Source organism: Xyrauchen texanus, chromosome 12 (assembly GCF_025860055.1).
Source record: "Xyrauchen texanus isolate HMW12.3.18 chromosome 12, RBS_HiC_50CHRs, whole genome shotgun sequence".
NCBI classification, from domain to species: domain Eukaryota; kingdom Metazoa; phylum Chordata; class Actinopteri; order Cypriniformes; family Catostomidae; genus Xyrauchen; species Xyrauchen texanus.
Genome location: NC_068287.1, coordinates 34,346,075 through 34,367,026, shown reverse-complemented (window position 1 = coordinate 34,367,026; position 20,952 = coordinate 34,346,075). Strand labels below are relative to the sequence as shown.

Below are 20,952 nucleotides of genomic sequence, written 5' to 3'. Positions count from 1 at the left end.
ACTTTTAAATCGCTGAACCCGAGATTAATACAATTAAATATGCTTTGATTGCGGCCACCCATCAAAGTGGCTAGTACGGGTGATGGAGTTATTTGCCGATTTCTACCAGCATTTTGGTGGGTGGACGGGTATAAATGTCAAGCCCTGGCTGGCTGTACAATATCCTTTATATAACTCAAAGGAAGTAACCAACTATTCAGGATTGGCTGGGCAAATGTAAAGGTTTAAGAATCATTGTCAACCACTATTCTGAATATTAGAGGGGAATATTAGTGTCTCCCTTAATGTATATGGTGGTTACGACCCTGTCATATCACCATCACATTAGAACAACTATTACACTATTTAGTGTCCGATCAGACCTGTTCCAGGTGGGGTGGGCCTTCGGGCACCTGTGGCAACATCCAGACTAGAGCTTCCACCAGACTTACTGAGAGAGTGAGAAAGAGCAACAGAAAAAGGTCTTAACATGCATCAATGTGACTAGATGTTACATTGCTAGTGATACAACATAATAATGTATCAACAGTATGCCAACATTAACTGACCAATTAACCTCCATGACTTTTCCAGTTGTTTGTGATTACTGGACTTACTGGAAAATTAATGTAATTGAGATTGCACTCACAAAGAGCAATTTTTGGCCAATGTTTGTGGCTACAGTACAATTGTAAAAAAACATCAAAACAAAAAAAACACACACACACACACACACACACACACACACACACATGTTGTGTTTCCATGTTTTATGGGGACTTTCCATAGACATAATGGTTTTTATACTGTACAAACTTTATATTCTATCCCCTAAACCTAACCCTACCCCTAAACCTAACCCTCACAGAAAACTTTCTGCATTTTTACATTTTCAAAAAACATAATTTAGTATGATTTATAAGCTGTTTTCCTCATGGGGACCGACAAAATGTCCCCACAAGGTCAAAAATTTCGGGTTTTACTATCCTTATGGGGACATTTGGTCCCCACAAAGTGATAAATACACGCTCACACACACACACACACACACACACACACACACACACACACACACACACACACACACACACATATATATATACACAGTATCTCACAAAAGTGAGTACACCCCTCACATTTTTGTAAATATTTGATTATCTTTTCATGTGACAACACTGAAGAAATGACACTTTGCTCAAATGTAAAGTAGTGAGTGTACAGCTTGTGTAACAGTGTAAATGTGCTGTCCCCTCAAAATAACTCAACACACAGCCATTAATGTCTAAACCGCTGGAAACAAAAGTGAGTACAATCCTAAGTGAAAATGTCCAAATTGGGCCCAATTAGTCATTTTCCCTCCCCGGTGTCATGTGACTCGTTAGCGTTACAAGGTCTCAGGTGTGAATGGGGAGCAGGTGTGTTAAATTTGGTGTCATCGCTCTCACACACTCTCAAAGTGTAATTTCTTCACTGTTGTCACATGAAAAGATATAATCAAATATTTACAAAAATGTGAGGGGTGTACTCACTTTTGTGAAATACTGTATATATATATACAGTGAGGAAAATAAGTATTTGAACACCCTGCTATTTTGCAAGTTCTCCCACTTGGAAATCATGGAGGGGTCTGAAATTGTCATTGTAGGTGCATGTCCACTGTGAGAGACAAATCCAGAAATCACAATGTATGATTTTTTAACTATTTATTTGTATGATACAGCTGCATATAAGTATTTGAACACCTGTCTATCAGCTAGAATTCTGACCCTCAAAGACCTGTTAGTCTGCCTTTAAAATGTCCACCTCCACTCCATTTATTATCCTAAATTAGATGCACCTGTTTGAGGACGTTAGCTGCATAAAGACACCTGTCCACCCCATCCAATCAGTAAGAATCCAACTACTAACATGGCCAAGACCAAAGAGCTGTCCAAAGACACTAGAGACAAAATTGTACACCTCCACAAGGCTGGAAAGGGCTATGGGGAAATTGCCAAGCAGCTTGGTGAAAAAAGGTCCACTGTTGGAGCAATCATTAGAAAATGGAAGAAGCTAAACATGACTGTCAATCTACCTCGGACTGGGGCTCCATGCAAGATCTCACCTCGTGGGGTCTCAATGATCCTAAGAAAGGTGAGAAATCAGCCCAGAACTACACGGGAGGAGCTGGTCAATGACCTGAAAAGAGCTGGGACCACCGTTTCCAAGGTTACTGTTGGTAATACACTAAGACGTCATAGTTTGAAATCATGCATGGCACGGAAGGTTCCCCTGCTTAAACCAGCACATGTCAAGGCCCGTCTTAAGTTTTCCAATGACCATTTGGATGATCCAGAGGACTCATGGGAGAAAGTCATGTGGTCAGATGAGACCAAAATAGAACTTTTTGGTCATAATTCCACTAACCGTGTTTGGAGGAAGAAGAATGATGAGTACCATCCCAAGAACACCATCCCTACTGTGAAGCATGGGGGTGGTAGCATCATGCTTTGGGGGTGTTTTTTTGCACATGGGACAGGGCTGACTGCACTGTATTAAGGAGAGGATGACCGGGGCCATGTATTGCGAGATTTTGGGGAACAACCTCCTTCCCTCAGTTAGAGCATTGAAGATGGGTCGAGGCTGGGTCTTCCAACATGACAATGACCCGAAGCACACAGCCAGGATAACCAAGGAGTGGCTCTGTAAGAAGCATATCAAGGTTCTGGCGTGGCCTAGCCAGTCTCCAGACCTAAACCCAATAGAGAATCTTTGGAGGGAGCTCAAACTCCGTGTTTCTCAGCGACAGCCCAGAAACCTGACTGATCTAGAGAAGATCTGTGTGGAGGAGTGGGCCAAAATCCCTCCTGCAGTGTGTGCAAACCTGGTGAAAAACTACAGGAAACGTTTGACCTCTGTAATTGCAAACAAAGGCTACTGTACCAAATATTAACATTGATTTTCTCAGGTGTTCAAATACTTATTTGCAGCTGTATCATACAAATAAATTGTTTAAAAATCATATATTGTGATTTCTGGATTTTTTTTTTTAGATTATGTCTCTCACAGTGGACATGCACCTACGATGACAATTTCAGACCCCTCCATGATTTCTAAGTGGGAGAACTTGCAAAATAGCAGGGTGTTCAAATACTTATTTTCCTCACTGTATATATAAAACAGACATTTTCATCACTTATCCATGACTTTTCTAGCATGGAAAACTTCTGGCTGGATATCGCCTCACGATACAATACACAATACACATTTCACGATTCGATATATTGCTATACATATCGATATCAAAATTTGATTATAATACGAATCAATTCCAATTTCAACTCAAATGAATTTGGGTATATTTCAGTTAGAAACTGATGTCTGATGAAGAGCATGTAGCTTGAAACATCATGTTTTTGTCTCTTTGTGGGGTCATAAAATTGATTTGTAAATTTTTTTTAAATTGAAGTAACAGTGTGCCAACTTTGTTTGTTTACATGATATGTATACACAAATAGTTGAATAGAAATATTGATACATGGATCTAAAGTTTTGATACAATATCATGAGAAAAAGTATCGCAATATATCGATATTTGATTGTATCGACACTGCCCTATGGAAAACCCATTTTAAAATTCCCTGATACATGTTTTGTGATTGGCTTTCACCTGGAGCTAAGGCGGTTTTGTCTTATTCTCTGTTCTTGTAACTGACGTGTACTCTCAAGCTTCACAGGACTTGGGATAAACCCCACCTCACATCCCTCCTTTACCAAACGCCCAATCCACCAGTCATTATTATACTTCTGTTAACAGAAAAATACAAATAGACACACATGTGAACACTATGCTTTTGAATTCTAAACATACGCATTCTTCAATACTAAATTGATACTAATATAAAGAGGTAAAAGAAAGAAGAGCAAGATATGTATTGTATTTTTATATTTATATTTCAGTGATTACATAAAACATCAGACCAAAGGAAATTATGTCTGACCTCTTTGATATGCAGGAAGTCTTTGGGTTCAAAGGAGATGGCCATGCCCTGGACAGGCACATCATCATTAGGGCCTGGGTTATAGCCAACATTAGTCCTCACAGCAAATGCTACAGGCTTGGTCTTTAGAGAGAAAGGGAGAAATAAATGGAGGTGAAATACAGATCATGTGAGGATTTTAAAGCTCATATATGGAAGTTATCTCTTATACAGTGAAAAAGATGGACTAATTCTGTAGCATATTGCTTCCAAACTCAAATCCTGGAGGAACAGTAAGCAGAAGGTTTTGTGTGCCAAGCTTCAATCAACACATCTGATTAAGTGTGTTAATTCAGGTTTAGAACAAAAATCTCATCCAGGTGGAAAATCACTGGCATGGGAGCACAAAACTCAGGGTGGTTATTAAAATCGTCTATTTATGTTTGACTACTCTGTAAAAAACTTTCAAAGCAAGTTTAAGCACATTTCTTTATATCAATAATTGCCCTTAACCCTTTAAGCTCTGTGGGTGTTTAGAAAGATGTTTCTAGTTTCTGTGGCAGACCCACAATTAAAGGCTTGTAACAAAAAAGAAAAAAAGGGTCAAGTGTTTGGTATCATTTTAAAGAAAACTTTTGCATTTTCTAATGAGATAGATTATGATCAATTCTTAGACTCTCAGCCTTTGAAGAATAAATATATTTATTTTTTTTTTCCAGATTTTACATTATATATCTCAGGGTTTAAATAAGGTAGCTCTTGTTCCCAATCATGTAAACTGTAACTGAGTAAAAGTTTGTGATGATTCAACAAAGCAATCAAAAGTTATAGCATTAAAAAGTAATTTATCCTGGTGTACAAAACAGTCTCCACATGTCCAAAAGCCTCTCCAAACAAATAAAACATGGTTGTACATAATAACTAAATCCACATGGAAACACAACACTGACTTAAGGTTTGATAATATGTAGACATGATTTTATTAACAAGATTTTACAGAATGAGTTTCATTCTGTGGCATTTAAGTTGTCATTGAGTCTTGGCATCACTTATGACCAAGTGACGCTTCGTGTCACTTATCTAATGATCAATACATCTGATTACTTTGTGTGTGGCCTCGATTGAAAGATAATCACCTTCTCTACTTTATGGTCTGTTTATTTTTTGTTTATATTTTTTTCTGTAAGTAAAACAAATAGGCTGGTTGTATTCTACTCTGAGTGCTTTTCAATGACAAATGACGCATTTGATGAGTTTGTTGTTTTTATTGTTTATAATATGTTCAGTGCAGCTTTTTTTTTTTTTTTTTTATAAATAAAAACGGAACACTTCTGATTTGTCTGCAAATTTCAAAGCACTTGTTAAGTTTTGGTCATAATGCCTACATACATTGGGAAGTAGAGCTTCTAAGCTTTCAAACAATACCTATTTTGTGTTGGTCAAGACTGCAGTTATTAATGTTTTCACAAAAAGTATTTCTCGCAGGCCCGCCGGCAGAAAGAATGCTAAGACACTTTCTCCTGCTGACATGTCAACTTCTGGCTCAACCAGTGGCATGAGTTTGGGCCAGAACTAATTGTTATACTGGTTTCACTAGTGTTGTAGAAATTACCCACTTCACTTTTAACAAGAAAATCTGTGCTATTCAAAATAATTATAGTGTTTGCAAGTAAGCACTGTATTAATATTCTTCAAACATTCTAGGTTAGGAATTGTTAGCATTAAACTTTTAATTTTAAGAATATATTTCAGCACAAACTGCTTAATATACAGACTCTATTCAAACTTTTTTACACATAATTTCAGCCTTGGGTGTGCTATCTATAACATCAATATATTATATCATAACCATTCATGGCAGAGACAAATTCATGGAGAAATTCAGCAGAAATGTATAGAAAGAAACAGACATGAGAAAGTAGAGTAAGATTAGACACCTTAGCCTTCTCCAAGGTGGCAAGAGCTTGACTATCGGCTTCTTTCCTGAGAGCCTCAGGGTCCTCCTCCAGAGATACGTCAGAGTCTGAAGGACGACTGGTGTAGGAGTCTGCTGAGCCCTGCAAGAGAGGGAGCGAGTGTGAAGATGTGTTAACAGCTTTTCAGTTTCAATTTGTGTGTGTTTAAAAAGGATGAGCAAAGCTTAATTATTAGCTTGTAGTCTACATCTATTAGATTTGAAGACATCTACATGCTAGTGTTCTCCTGAAAATAGACTTTATTATCTTTTAGCCTATATACAAATTCTTTCTCTTCTGGGAAAATGGATTAAAACATAGATGACTCATCTTGCACTACACAGTTTTTTGTCCAATCAAGTGCTTTCTAGAATAAGAATGTCCCTCCCACTAAATTAAAGCCTATTGGCTCTTCATATATATATATAATATATTCCAAATATGTCCCATCCAAACCTCCCGTTCCAATAGGAAATACGTCAACACAGGAAAGAAAACTGCTCAGCAAGCCATTTCATGGTAGTTCTTTTCATACATCAACAAATTTTCATCTCTTTTTCCACCAGGTAAAAAAAAAGCAGCACAAATGACCACACAACATTAAAACAAACATTAAATAATTTGATGAAGAAGAGAACAAGATGCGGGTGGCAAGAAGAGTGTGGGAGGGAGTGAAAGAGAAGAAGGTACAAAACAAGTAAGAGAAGAAATAGGTGCTCATGTATATGGAGGATTTTGTGTGCTTGAATATGTTATAAAGTTCATGAAGATAATACAGTACAGTGCTCTGTACAGTACAGTGTCAGAGGCTTTATATAAGCCTCCCACTCCTCTCATCTCTCTTTTTCAGCTTCCTCTCGTTTTCCTATATTTTTCAGGTGTCGATCGAACTCTTATTTGTGGGAGGTGTGGACAGCCGTGCGGACAGCTGCAAGAATGACTCATTGCATGCGTTTGTGTATGTGAACATGAGTGCATTAGGTTTGTCAAATATTTGTGAGAGTGGAAGTGTGTATGTGTTTTAAATAGAGATGAGAATGTGTCAGGCTGACATATGCCATATGCAATTATGTTAAATTATTCATAGTGAAACACATAGTCACAGGAACCCAGCACACACAGAGATTAACTATCCTATCATGGGCTTCATTAAACAGCTGTGCATATATCTCTAAAGACTGCTAGACTATGACTTTTACAACAGAGATGTTGTATATATTTGCTGGCAAAGAGATCATATGTGTGGGCTGACTGAATCCCTTACACAAATCACTTTTAGACTTGGCACAGACACATACACACAGGAATGATTCAGGAAGGTGTTACACATAAAACAGGCAAACAGTTCCAGTTTTAAAAAGTAAAATATGATTCAGAATGCCCAAAAGTTTCCAAATGGCATTTTCCACAAGTGAGGACCCTTAAAATCTTCAACGTGAACACATAGGCGTGCATAACCATGTCATGGAATTATACATTATAATTTATACACCTATCTTTGCAGTTGTAACCATGTCATCATAAATGACAATAACAGAGTGTAAGCGGTGCATATTATGAATGCGTTTAGCGAGTTAGCGCATTAGTGTCATGAATTCAGAATCTAAACAAGACAAATTAAAATCGTCTACTGCATATACAGTATATTACTTTAAATCATCATTGAATGGTTAAAACAGCTTCTTTGACTGATCTAGTGTGAATTCTACTCATGGAATGAGGCATGAGGTAATTGATAACACATTTTAATGTCACATTAGTTTAGGTTTAACATGCAGCTTCCTAATATATAAATGCTCCTCTAAATGCCTCCCACAGCAGTGTGGCGGGTGTCTGAATGTTTGGAAACAGTATACTGTTGCTCGGCTGTTTAGAACGTTTTTTTTACCCCTGAACGAAGAATGCAGAAGAACTTTTCCTGAAGTATATCGGGGCCTTTAGTTTGATAAATTCTCTAATATACCAGTTGAAATCAGAAGATTTATCTCACAAGTTTGGTCATGCAAAATAGAGAATATGATATGAGAGTGGAAGATTATCAGTAAATAAATGCTTAAATTTCATTAAAAAAAATTATACAAATCATATGGTTTTGGAAGACTTGAATTGAACTTTAATGACACAGGTTTGGAATGACATGAAGGTGAGTAAATTATGGCAGAATAAAATTTTGGGGTGAACTATTTCTAAACCTAATTTAGATAAATCATAACAAGAAAATTGCCTCAAAGCACACATAAACACACATAACTATGTGTTTTTCTTACATAACAAATGCTTAATCACAACATTTAAACCAATTCATCACAATTGTAATTACCCTGCATTTCATTCATTTGCTCCTTGTTGTGGACTCAAGATTCTTTGTAAGCTTTATTATTGACCTTTTTAATTTTGGTATTTGCACTTTAGTCCTGTTTTATGTGTGTTGAAGCTGTAACTATGTATTTGCTTGGCAGTGTTCAAGGTCAGTAGCAGGCCACCTCAGTTAAAAATCTATGACATGCATTCCCCTCAAACAGTGCCTACAACAACTTGAGAGCACTTTCAAATATCAAAGGCCTTAATGTTATGAATTTTAAACCATTCTAGTAACAACGCATTAACAATAATATTAGCTCAGGCTCCGCAGAGCACATAAACAAAGTTGACATATTCACGGATGTCTTCCAGTGTGTAAAATTCCCCTGGCTGTGTAGAAAGCAGCCTGGGAACACTGTACACCAATTACACTGTCAGTCTCATGCTAGCCAACATATCTGCATCAGAACGACAAGAACACGGAGCGAGGAAAGAAACAAAAGACATGCCAAAAGATGACGACCAGTGGAGAGAGAAAGTGAGAAATAGGACGAAAAGAAAAAAGGGAGTGTGTGGGAGAGGTGGAGAGGAAGGATTAGTACAAGCTCATAAAACATTTTCTCCCACACACACACACATACACAAACGTACAAATACACACGTAAATATGAAACATGTGGGATGATTAATTGTAACAACTAGGTCTCTCTATCAGAAATGAAGATTAAAATGATTAAAATAATTATGGTGGTTCCCTCTGATGTTTTTCCTTAATTTCCTTAATTTTAAGAGTTAGATGAGGAAGACATAGCTCAGGGGTCCCCAAACTACGGCCCGCGGGCCGAATACGGTCCGCCCCCACATTTGGACCGGCCCTCTGAACAATGCCATGCAGAGAAATATTTTTACAATTTAATTTTAAATATGTTTTAATCATATCATATTTGTATTTGATAATACATATTGGCTTTCAAAATAAAATTTCCCTTAGTTATAATTATTAAAGTAGCCAAATTATTTGTTAGATTCACCCGGATTAAAGTTCCATCGTGATCGAGCGGGTGCACGCGATCCAGCAAGAAAATTTAAAGTGACAACAAAATGGCCAAACGGTTGGGAAAGAGAAAAGTTGATTCAGAATGCAGGGTATTTAACCAAAAGTGGACAAGTGATTATTTTTTTGTTCAATGCAAAGAAATGGCTGTTTGCCTCATCTGTCAAGAAACAGTCTCCGTGTTCAAAGAATACAATCTGCGCCGACACTATGAAACCCGCCACAGAGACAAGTATGCGAGTTTACAAGGCCAAATGAGAGCAGACAAAGTGTCGAAGCTAAAAAGTGGACTATCTGCTCAGCAAAATACGTTTGTACGGCAAACCCAGTTGAACCAGTCATCCATTCGAGCTAGCTTTCAGGTAGCTAAACTGATTGCAACCTGCGGTAGGCCATTCAGTGATGGTGAGTTCGTAAAGAAATGTATGAATGCTGTTGCTGCGGAGGTGTGCCTCGATAAGAAAGACGTCTTAAATGCGGTGAGTATGTCCGCAAGTACAATCACCAGACGAATTGAAGAAATGGGGTATAATGTATATGCCCAGCTGAAGGAAAAAGTGAAAGAATTAGATTTTTTTGCATTAGCGCTGGATGAATGTAGTGACGTGCAGGACACGGCACAGCTGCTCATTTTTCTTCGCGGAGTTAGCTCAAACTTTGAAGTGTCCGAGGAGCTGGCAGCCCTAAAAAGTCTCAAAGGTACTACGACAGGGGAGGATATTTTTGGTAGTGTGCCAAACGATAGAAGAGTTGGATCTAGACTGGTCTAAGCTGGCCAGCATCACGACTGACGGAGCTCCTAGTATGGTTGGCGCGTCAAGGGGACTGATAGGATGCATGAATAGAGAAATGGAGGAAAGAGGTCTCATGCCCCCTTTACAAGTACACTGCCTAATTCACCAGCAAGCACTGTGCTGCAAAGTTCTGAAGTGGGAATCGATTATGAAAGTGGTGGTGTCATGTATAAACTTCATCAGAGCAAACGGACTTAAACACAGGCAGTTCCAAGTCTTTCTGTCCGAGCTAGAGTCTTCTCACGGAGATGTGCTTTACCACACAGAAGCCCAATGGTTAAGCCGGGGCAGAGTTTTGAGGCGTTTTTACGAGCTGCTACCCGAAATCAATGTTTTTCTTCTGACAAAGGGCAAAACTGTCCCAGAATTGATCGACACAAAATGGAAATGGGACCTCGCCTTTTTAACAGATGTGACAGAAATGTTGAATGGCCTCAACGTGCAGCTCCAAGGCAAGGGAAACTAATATGTGACATGTATTCCCACATAAAAGCATTTGAGGTGAAACTAGCACTGCTTGTGGGACAAGTGCAAAAGCAAGACTTCACCCATCTCCCTGTTACCCAAAGCCTCTCAGCTGAGAAACCAGTGGTCCCATTCCCAGCTGAAAAGTCAGTGGAAGCGCTGGAAATGCTGAAGGCGGAGTTTGATGTGCGATTCCGTGAGCTACATGTCCACGCTAAAGAAATCTGCCTTTTTCAGAACCCTTTTGCTGCTGACATTGAAGAAGCCCTGCCTTCTTATCAGTTTGAGTTGGCTGAGTTACAGAACTGTGATGTTCTGAAAGACGCGTTTAAGCCCAACAGTCTCATTGAATTCTATACTGCCCTCCCTAACGAGACCTACCCAAACATCAGAAGGAATGCAATGAAGATGTCCACACTTTTTGGCACATATATCTGTGAGCAAACCTTTTCACGCATGAAACTGATGAAAAATCTGATGAGATCAAGACTCACTGATGAACATTTGCATCAGTCTTTGAGACTGGCTGTGACAGGAATGGAACCTGACATTGGACTTCTCACCAGCCAGAAACAAGCCCATAGTTCACACTGATTAGCCTAATACGCATGAGTAAGTAAATAATTTGATTTCAATAGCAATGAATATGAAAAAATGTCATTACGATAGTAATAATGCTCTTTTAATAGGCTATATATCACTTGATATGTATAGTGCATAAATAATAAATTAATCTAGCATTAGGAGGCATAATACTGTAAATCCATTTAAAATCATAATAAAATCTCCACAATAAATCACTCCGGCCCATGCCATTTTCTGTTAGACTACGGCCCTCCATTATAGAAAGGAAAAATGATGTGGCCCTCATAGAAAAAAGTTTGGGGACACCTGACATAGCTACTTAAACGGATAGTTCACCCGAAAATGAAAATTCAGTAACTGATTATCGCCAATTTGTTGTTAAAAAACAATATACATTTCCCTCTTTTTTTGGTCCACAAAGGGAGAAATTGTGAAAGATTTTACTCAGTGAAGTGATAAAATGGCAGTTTATGGTGACCACCTCTTTAAGCTTCAAAAGGACGTAAAAGTATCATTTAGAAGTCTAATAAATTAACCAGTAATTTTTAAAAATTTTCATCTTTTGTGATTCACAGAAGAAAGTAAGTCCTACAGTTTTGGAACGACATTCAACAATCATTTTTGGGTGGGGAGTCACGTGACGTCATGCGAGGTTCGGACATGTGAACGGTGAGCTCTGCGCACTTTGCAGGTTTTAATACTTTTTATGTCATAAACTGGTGAGATTCAATACACCATATCGTTCTAGGAAGACAATATGTCAAAGAATTTAAAATACTTGGGCTCTGGAGACATTAAAAGACACTTACGTGCTCCAGCTGCTGCCCCTGACAAGGCCTTGGACCAGGAAGCTGATTTGGCCAGAGAAGTGAGGGAAATTTGGTGTGAATTGTTGAACTTGTCGGTAATTCTGATGAAGGTTGTTGCTGACTTGTAGGATCTTGCTGTAATACATCAATCAAAAAATAACTACTATGGAGACGAAATTCACTGAGGTGGTTACAAGCAAGGGGAATGTCGAGAAATGGATCGATTATCTGGAGTTATTGGGGAGGGAATTAGCTGCTTATCCACTAGCAACCAAAGTGGATTTGGAGCGTCTGGGAAAAGTTGGAGGATATGGAAAACTGTAGTTGGTGGAATAATGTCTGGATTGTTGGAATTCCTGAGGCCGAAGAAGGTCAGGATATGATGAAATTAATGGACGAGCTCCTTCCAAGTCTGCTCGACATAACAGGCCAAAAGCAAGAAATTGACAGAGCTCACAGGGTTCCGGCTCGGTGATACGCTGAGGGAGACAGGCCCGATCAATTCTGGCCAAATTTCTGAGATCATCCGATAAAGATCTTGTGTTACGTGAGGCGAGGAGTAAAGGAAGGCTTTCTTGGAAGAACCACAGCATTTTCTTGTTACCAGACTTTGCAAATTCGACAAGAGAGAAACGTGAATGCAAGAAACACTTACATGAACGGAAGGTTGCTTTTGCACGGATGTTCCCGGCCAAATTGACAATAGATGCTAAGGATGGCTGTAAAATATTTACATGTCCCCAACAAGTGATGTCCTTCATAAAGTCAATGGACAGAGTAAGTTATTTTGTGGTTCTTCTCACGTTGCAGCCAATTGGACCGACTTACTGAACATTTACTTGACCGTCCGAGGAAAATTAATGCCTTTTTTGTTTCTTTTTGTGCTGGTTCATCCTAGCGGCTGAAGTTTGTTTTGTGTAGTTACACTCCTTTGGGACAGAGTTGTGGATGAATCTGCATGTTCTTTGTGCTTATGCCTCCTATTGGTTGGAGTTTGTTTTGTGGAGTATTTCTTGCAAGGCATTGGAGTGATTAGGTCATTTGTTGCACTCATGTAACAGTTGAATGGGCTGGCTCACTGAACATTCGTTTGACTGTCTGAGGAAACTGAACTGCCTTTTTTGTTTCGTTTTTTTGTGCTGGTTCTGCTAGCCGCTGGAGTTTGTTTTGTGGAGGAACACACCTTCAGGACAGTTATGTGGATGAATCTACATGTTCTTTGTGTTTATTCTGCCTATTGGCTGGAGTTTCCTTTATAGATTATCTTCTGTTTTGTAATTCAAAATTTGTATAGAAACACCAGACTTGAGCAATTCAACGGGAAGTTGTCACGGGGCTCACGTAGGCATACGTGGACTGTTTGAGTTTAGAGGAATGGACGCCAGTTGGCAATGTCATGCGCTGTGTTAATGCGCACATTTTTTTTCTGTTTGTTTGGTTCAGGGGAAGTTTGGGGTTTGATGTTGGAATGTGGTCTTTCTATTTTCTATCATTTTATTTTTGACACACAATCTATTTTTTTCTAATATGTCAGAATGTCAAATGTTAATATGAGTGGATTGTCTCTCTCCACGTGGAATGTGAATGGGTTGTGGCACCCCATAAAAAGAAGGATGTTTATTTCTCTTAAACATAAGAAATATGATCTTCAAGAAACACATCTTTCCCTGCAGGAAGCTGAAAAATTTGGGAAGATATGGGTTGAACATGTTTTCTTTAGTGCTGGCTAAAGTAAGAGCAGGGGAGTCATTACATTGATAAGTAAGCATCTGCAATTCAAATGTCTCAAACAGATTAAATATACATTAGGGAGGGTCATTATTTTTTCAGCAGAAATTCAGGTGCAAAGTCTTATTTTGGCTAATATTTAATGTACCTAAAGTTGATGATCAGGGCAAGTCACAGGCACCCCTCATGATATAATATTGGGAGGAGACTTTAATAATCTGATGGACTTTATTCTTGGTTTTACAGATATTTGGAGACTTTTGAAACAATCTGGTAGGGACTACACAATTTTTCATCAGTCCATAAGATTTATTCTAGAACAGATTTTGTTTTATATCTAAGTCCCTCATTTCATCTGTTGTTGATTGTTCAATTGGAAATATTTTAGTCTCAGATCACGCCCTGGTGAGTTTAGAGGTGTTGCCACATATGGAGAAAAGGAAATCATATAGTTGGTGCTTTAATGTCCAACAAATTTTAAAGGCTGAAATCAATGTTTTATATGGTTTTTATGGAGATCAACTGCTCCTCAGTTTCCTCTGTGGGTGTGGCTTGGGTGGCACTTAAAGCAGTTCTTTAAGGGGCCGGATCATACAGTATGCCTCATTACGCAAAAAATCCAAAGCACTAGAACTTGTGGAGTTGGAAGGAAAAATTAAAAATGCAGAGGTAGAGCTGTAGCGCCAAATGTCATCTGATGTCCTCAGAGAATTGCCTTGATTGAAATAAAGATATAATACTATTTTGTCACTTAAGGTGGAGTTTTGGATATTCAGGGCAAGACAGTCATATTTTGAGTCAGGGGACAAAGCAGGAAAACTTCTGGCTAGATATATAAAACAGAGACAGTATTTTTCAGGCATTCACTCAGTGAAATCTGCTGGTGGTGAAATATTTACACCATTGCTATTAATAATGCTTTTAACAAATTTTATCTTGATCTCTATAGTTACACATCTTCTTCTACTGATGAAGATATTATAAACTTTGTGGAACCATTAGAACTCACTAAACTGACGACTGAGCAAATAATTCTCTTGATTCTGAGATAACCTTGGAGGAGCTTGGCAAGGTATTTAAGGCCTTGCCTACAGGCTCCGTGGCCAGATGGCTTCGCCTCTAAGTTTTGTAGATCTTATGCTACAGAATTGGCTCCACTTTTGCTAGAAGTTTATACGGAATCATTAAAGAATGGAAAGCTTCTGCCAACCATGACACAAGCCCTAATCAGTCTGACTCTTAAAAAGGACACAGATCCAAGCGAGTGTAAAAGTTACCATCCAATTTCCCTGATCCAACTAGATGTTAAAATATTGTAAAAACTACAATATTTTTGTATAGTTATGAGATCTCATATACATATAGATCAGGTGGGGTTTATTCGGGTCCATAACTCTACTGATAACATTAGGCATTTCATTAATATCATGTGGTCAGTGGAGAATGATCAGACTCTGGTCGTTACCATCTCACTTGACGCTGAAAAGAAATTTGATATGGTAGAATGGGATTATCTTTTTAAGATTTTGGAATGGTACGGGTTTGGGAATACATTCATTGGATGGATAAAGTTACTTTATAGACACCCGGCAGCAGCGGTACAAACAAATTGATTAATTTCAGATTAGGTTGCAGATTAGGCTTTCCCCATTATTGTTCTGTCTTGACCTGGAACCATTAGCAGCTGCGATAAGAAAGGAGGATGATTTTCCAGGTGTGATATCGGGAGGTATGTCGCATAAGCTTTTGCTTTATTCAGATATTTTATTATCATCTCTGACCCTACTAGATCTATGACTTGCCTCCACAGAATTTTAGAACGCTCTGACAACGTACTGCCTGGTAATGGCTTTCAGTCGGACACCTTTCAGTGGCCCAAACAGGTCATTTAGTGTTTGGGTATTTTATTCCCAGCATTTGTGTGATTTAGTTAGAGATAATTTTGACCCTTTAATAAAAAGGTTATCAAGCAATGTGGGCAGGTGGGCTTCATTACATTTATCTATGATTGGGAATGTTAATGTTATTAAAATTAATTTTATAAAAAAATTCAACTACCTGCTACAGTCTCTCCCTGTAGATTTCCCCCGCTCTTATTTCAAGCTATTTGTTAGCATAGCGAAGTACTTCATTTGGAATGGTAAACATCCCAGATAAAATTTCAGTAAGCTGCATAGGCCGATTGACAAAGGTGGGCTGGGCCTAACCAAGATTATGTTTTATTATTATGCTTTTTGCTAATTGGTCGATTCCATCTGACAGAGCCCCTCCCTGGTTTAGTATTGAAGAAGAAGATCTTGCCCCTATTTCGCCATTGTAAAGCCTTTCTATCAAAACAGGAGAAGTTACGTTAAACCCCATTAGCTCGCATTTGCACTTGGTATGGACAAAAGTGTCCAGAGTGTTTAATTCAGACATTTTTTTAAATGTTGCCTTGAGAATATGGCTGAACCCAAAATTATGTATTAATAAATCCCATTTCTGCTGGTCAGAGTGGATTATGAGGGGGGTTACATCACTCTGTGACCTATATGAGAGTGGAGTGTTGAGATCCTTTGAAAATTTGGTTCAACATTTTGGGATTCCCAGATCTCAGTTGTTTAGGTATTTACAGCTGCACCACCTGCTATGTATTATTTTTGGGAGTAGCATACACCTCCCTAAAACAGTAGACACTGGTGGTGATTACTGCTTTTGAAAAAGGTCATGAGGCATCAGTGTATTACTTCCTGTTAATTCAGAGTCTGGGGGGCAGAGCTTTAACTTCTATCAAGAGATTATGGGAGAAAGATTTAAACTTGGTATTGGAGATGGGGGTGTGGGCTAGGATTGTAAAAATCATCAAGTCTACATCTAGAGATGCAAGGGTATGCCTCAAGATTTTACATAAATTCTATTGGACCCCCTCTAGATTGAATAGGCTTGGTCTAAAGACACACACACCTGCTGTTTTGGTAGTGTGTTAAGATTCAAGAATTTTGGTTGTAGGTTCAGAGTTTTGTGTGTGAAGTATTGGGCACTCTGGTTTCATTTTGCTCCAGACTGTGTATTTTGGGCTATGGGGCAGTCATTTATGTAGAGAATAGACCCATATAGAGTTGGGTCCAAACCAGTGTCATGATCGCCACACAGATAATTTGAAGGGGATGGATTTCGGTTGGAGTGCCCCCATTTCAGGAGTGGTGCTCGGATTTGGGGAGGGTGGTGGCTTTTGAAGAAGCCTCATCTAGAAAACTGGGAAAATTTAACTCATTTGTGGGGAAATGGGGCAAGTATCTGGCATTTTGGAGGGCTCTCGGGGAGAGGCAGTGGAGAGAGAGGTGTAGTTGTTAATATGTGTGATTATTACATTATTATTATTTTTTGTTGTTGGTGTGTCTATAATCATGTATGACCATTGAGATGTTGTTGAGGGCTAGTGTGGGGGTTAAATATTGATTATGTGTATATATGTTTTGTTTTTCTGTGTTTAATACATGAATCAATAAAAACAATTGTTAATCAGAAAATCAATCATTTTTTGGTAAATAATATTTTTGACCAGAATGAAACCAATTATTGTAGATGTTACCACAATTCTTTTTACCACTATCAATTGTAGATCAGCAGACTTTGAATGTAAATTCCCTATGAAACCAGACAATTTTTACTTCAATATCTTTTTTACTAAGCCACAAGATTCAGTCAAGCTTTAGTTAATATTACAATGATTTTCCCTAAACAAATACATAGTGAATTCCTTAAAGGATTAGTTCAACAAAAAAATGAAAATTCAGTCATTGTTTACTCACCCTTATGTTGTTTTACCCTCATATGTCTTTCTTTCTTTTTTTTTAACACAAAGGGAGAAATTGGGAAAATTTTGTTATTTCAAACAATAGCAGTTTATGGTGAATACCTCTTAAAACTTCAAAAGAATGTAAAAGTATAATTCAAAAGTTTAATAAATTATTCCATGAGACTCAACATTGGTATAAAAGCATACGATACACAGGTTGGGTTTGCTATCACTAGGCTGGGCATAGAAATGCATACATGTGTTGACTACAAACTCTTCAGACATGTTTAGTAAGTTCTGTTCTATGTTTTGTGTGCAGCTGTGTTAAGTTCTGTTGTTGCTATCACTATAAAGGACCTGTTTTTAGATAAACAAAACAAGTTTTAGCTTGAATGTCCCAATGTCACGAGGGGGCTGCGTGAACTGTTGCTCTCGTGCGCCATCATGACACATTGTATGACATCACTGAGCACAATTTTTATTTTCACAATTTCTTCCTTGTGTTAAGAAAAAGAAAGAAAGACTTATTGGGTTATAACAACACAGGGATGAGTAAATAATGACTGAATCTTCATTTTTGGTTGAACTGTCCTATAAAGGAATTCACCTGCTCTTTCACATTACATCACAGTCTGTGATGTAGTGTTGCAAACACATGAGATAGTTATGAAAGGCTCACTTTTACTAGACTTGTCTGACAAAGCACCAGGACACAAACAGAGATGTTTTAACTCTTCGGATTTTCAATCCTTTTCAGAATTTATTATTTGATTCATTTCCATGTCTTTTTCAGGCCTGAAAATCGCAACTTCCATGATATTTTTTTCATAACTGTGGGAATCCTGTGTCCCATGCCAAAAAGCTCCTTTAAGAGCCCTCAAACAAACAAATGCAAATACAATGTAATTAATTAATCACACCTGTTAGTGTTCTATAATGACCTAAATCAAAGGAAGCTGTATTTGTTGGCATATGTGGTTTTGTCTGAGAACCAGATGGTAACCAAGACTGGACAGAAACCCAAGGAAAGAGACCTGAGCCAGGGCAGCCAGTAGCAGCGAGGTCCCTGAGCAGAGCTGGAAATCTAATTTAAACCCAGCAGGCCTAAGCAGCTGCCCAGCCCAAAATGGAATCAAATGGCAGCAGAGAGCAAGAAAGAGAGGAAGAAATAAAAGGAGAGAGAGAGGTAGATAGAGGGCGGAATAGGAAAAAGACTGGATATTGAAAATATGCATGTGTCCTAGGCAGTTAATATGTTTTTTTGACACCAACGCAGTCTCATTAGTACACATAATTAATACCCACACAAGCTCACACAGACATTTCCGGGTCTTTCTTACCATTGCAGGCCTATGAATCCGTGCGTTCGTCTCCATGGCACTCTCTCCTTGCCACGGTAACACAGAGTCACACCTAAAGATCCGAATCCACACCAAACAAGATGTGTGTGTCACACAAAGTGTGTATTAATGTATGTGTAGCTGTGATGGGAGTGTGTGTTCAAAAAGTTAGCCAGGGAACTGTAAGTGTGTGTCACAGAGTGGCCAATTGCTCTGCTAACCTCAACCCCCCTCCCCAGCTACATTCACCTCATTCTGAAACACACATACATACACACAAATACACAGCTGAAACCTGTACTAAGTTTCTAAGCTTAAGGGGGAAATTACAGAGCGAGAGAGAGAGAGAGAGGGAGAGAGAGAGAGAGAGAGATGGAGAGTGAGAGATAGAAATGGGGAGGGGGTCAAATTGCAGGACTTGTGCTACATTTGCAGACTGGGGGGTTAAATTTAGCTGTGACAGGCAGGGGCAGATCTCTCTCTCTCTCTTTCTCTCTGTCTCTCATGTTTAGTTCCAGTATGAAGTGGTGAGCACCAGAAAGAGTTGGAATGTAAACGTCAGCCCAATAGAGTGTGAGAGAGACAGAGAGAGAGAGAGAGAGAGAGAGAGAGAGAGAGAGAGAGAGAGAGAGAGAGAGAGAGAGAGAGAGAAAGAGAAAAAGAAAGAAAAAAAAAGAAAATCCCCAACATAAGGACAGAAGGGCACCTGACTCAATCTACTTCAGTCACTTCACCACCTGAGGTTGACTCACTCTAGCAGAGCAGCTTATTTAGTTTAATGTCAACTGAATGTGTCATTATTAATATTGATAGACTGATATATCAGTCGTGCAATATTTAGCCATTTTGAGATGATGGCTGATAACCATGCCTGCTTGTCCGATAAACAGTAGCATTTTGTCAGTTCCAAAACCTACCAACAGCTGGGTCAACGGATAATGCACAATTTCTGACTTTCAGAATATATTTTCAAAATGTTCATCTTTGTAAGATGCTTTGGATAAAAGTGTCTAATAAATGGATACCTGTACCTATAAACAAAATAAATAATTACAGTCCTTGTCAATATACCGTCTGAGGCATATGCTGAAATCATCAAGTCGTATCTGGTTGTAAAAACCACTAGAGGACAACCTTACCTTTAACTCTCAAGACCCTCACCTATACCAGTGATTCCTAACATTGTCTGTCTTGTGTATTCCCACATCCCCTTCACAGAGGCTCAAGTACAGGCCTCTGCAGTCCAGAAACGATGCAATAATACGAAACAAATAATCAATGAATTGCCCTTTCACATTAAAAGTGAGGCAAATGATCGGCATTAGCACATTCAAGCCTTTACAGTAGGTGGCACTTATTGACAAGCAATTTTACCCTGGTAACATAGGTGGCACAAATGACCTTTCAGCTGGTCTGCCCTTCAACCATCACAAATGAGAAGAACTACCATGGAATCACAATACGAAAGACAGGCAAGCTAGTTCTCTAGCGAGACGAACAATAAAAATAAAACGCATCTCTCTACAAGCAGCTGTAGCGATGATGAGTGTTTTGTAGATTTGCTCAACAAGACAGAAAACATTCGAGACACTTTAACAAATTATTTCAGTTCACCTGCTGGACAAGTTGACAGAACATATATTATCATGCAGACAAAGAGGATCATTGCGAAATGCATCCACATTATGACTGTTAAAACAAATGTTGTCAGTTGGAACTTCTTGTTATGCATTTGCTCAAATAACTTGCATGTTGTGGCCTGGGAAGCTCAGAGAGAATCAACGCTGACTACCACCCCTGGAGTCGTGAGTTCGAATCCAGGGCATGCTGAGTGACTCCAGCCAGGTCTCCTAAGCAACCAAATTGGCCAGGTTGCTAGGGTGGGTTAACCTCCTCGTGGTCGCTACATTATCGCTATACAAAAATGTGTGATGGGGGTGTGGTGAGTGGTGCGTGGATCAACAAAAAAAAACGTATGTAAATAAAGCTTTATTGGCACACCAATGTTCGCTCCAGTGTGAATTGCTTCATAGGAATCCATTGTTTCTATTCAAAATATTAATTGCGGCGAGAAGGGGTGAGCGGATGTTGTGAAACCAGCAAAAATGAACAGCCTCTTTTTAAAACTGCACTATATGCTTTATGATATCCTTTTCCATTGTGAATATTCAGTGTAGAGTAGCTATGTACAAAGCACCACCACAC

General features: G+C 38.7%; 1 protein-coding gene across 4 annotated transcripts in view; it reads right to left on the bottom strand.

Annotated features, from left to right (window-relative positions):
- The window catches only part of cacnb1 (calcium channel, voltage-dependent, beta 1 subunit), a 70,702-nt gene that overhangs the window by 25,962 nt on the left and 23,788 nt on the right, over window positions 1-20,952 (bottom strand). For all 4 annotated transcript variants that reach the window (XM_052138412.1, XM_052138413.1, XM_052138414.1 and 1 more), the window contains exons 3-6: window positions 5,876-5,995; window positions 3,960-4,082; window positions 3,629-3,765; window positions 363-430 (exon numbers count right to left, since the gene is read on the bottom strand). In XM_052138412.1, the coding sequence (XP_051994372.1) occupies window positions 363-430; window positions 3,629-3,765; window positions 3,960-4,082; window positions 5,876-5,995 (448 nt within the window). The remainder of the gene's footprint in view (window positions 1-362; window positions 431-3,628; window positions 3,766-3,959; window positions 4,083-5,875; window positions 5,996-20,952) is intronic.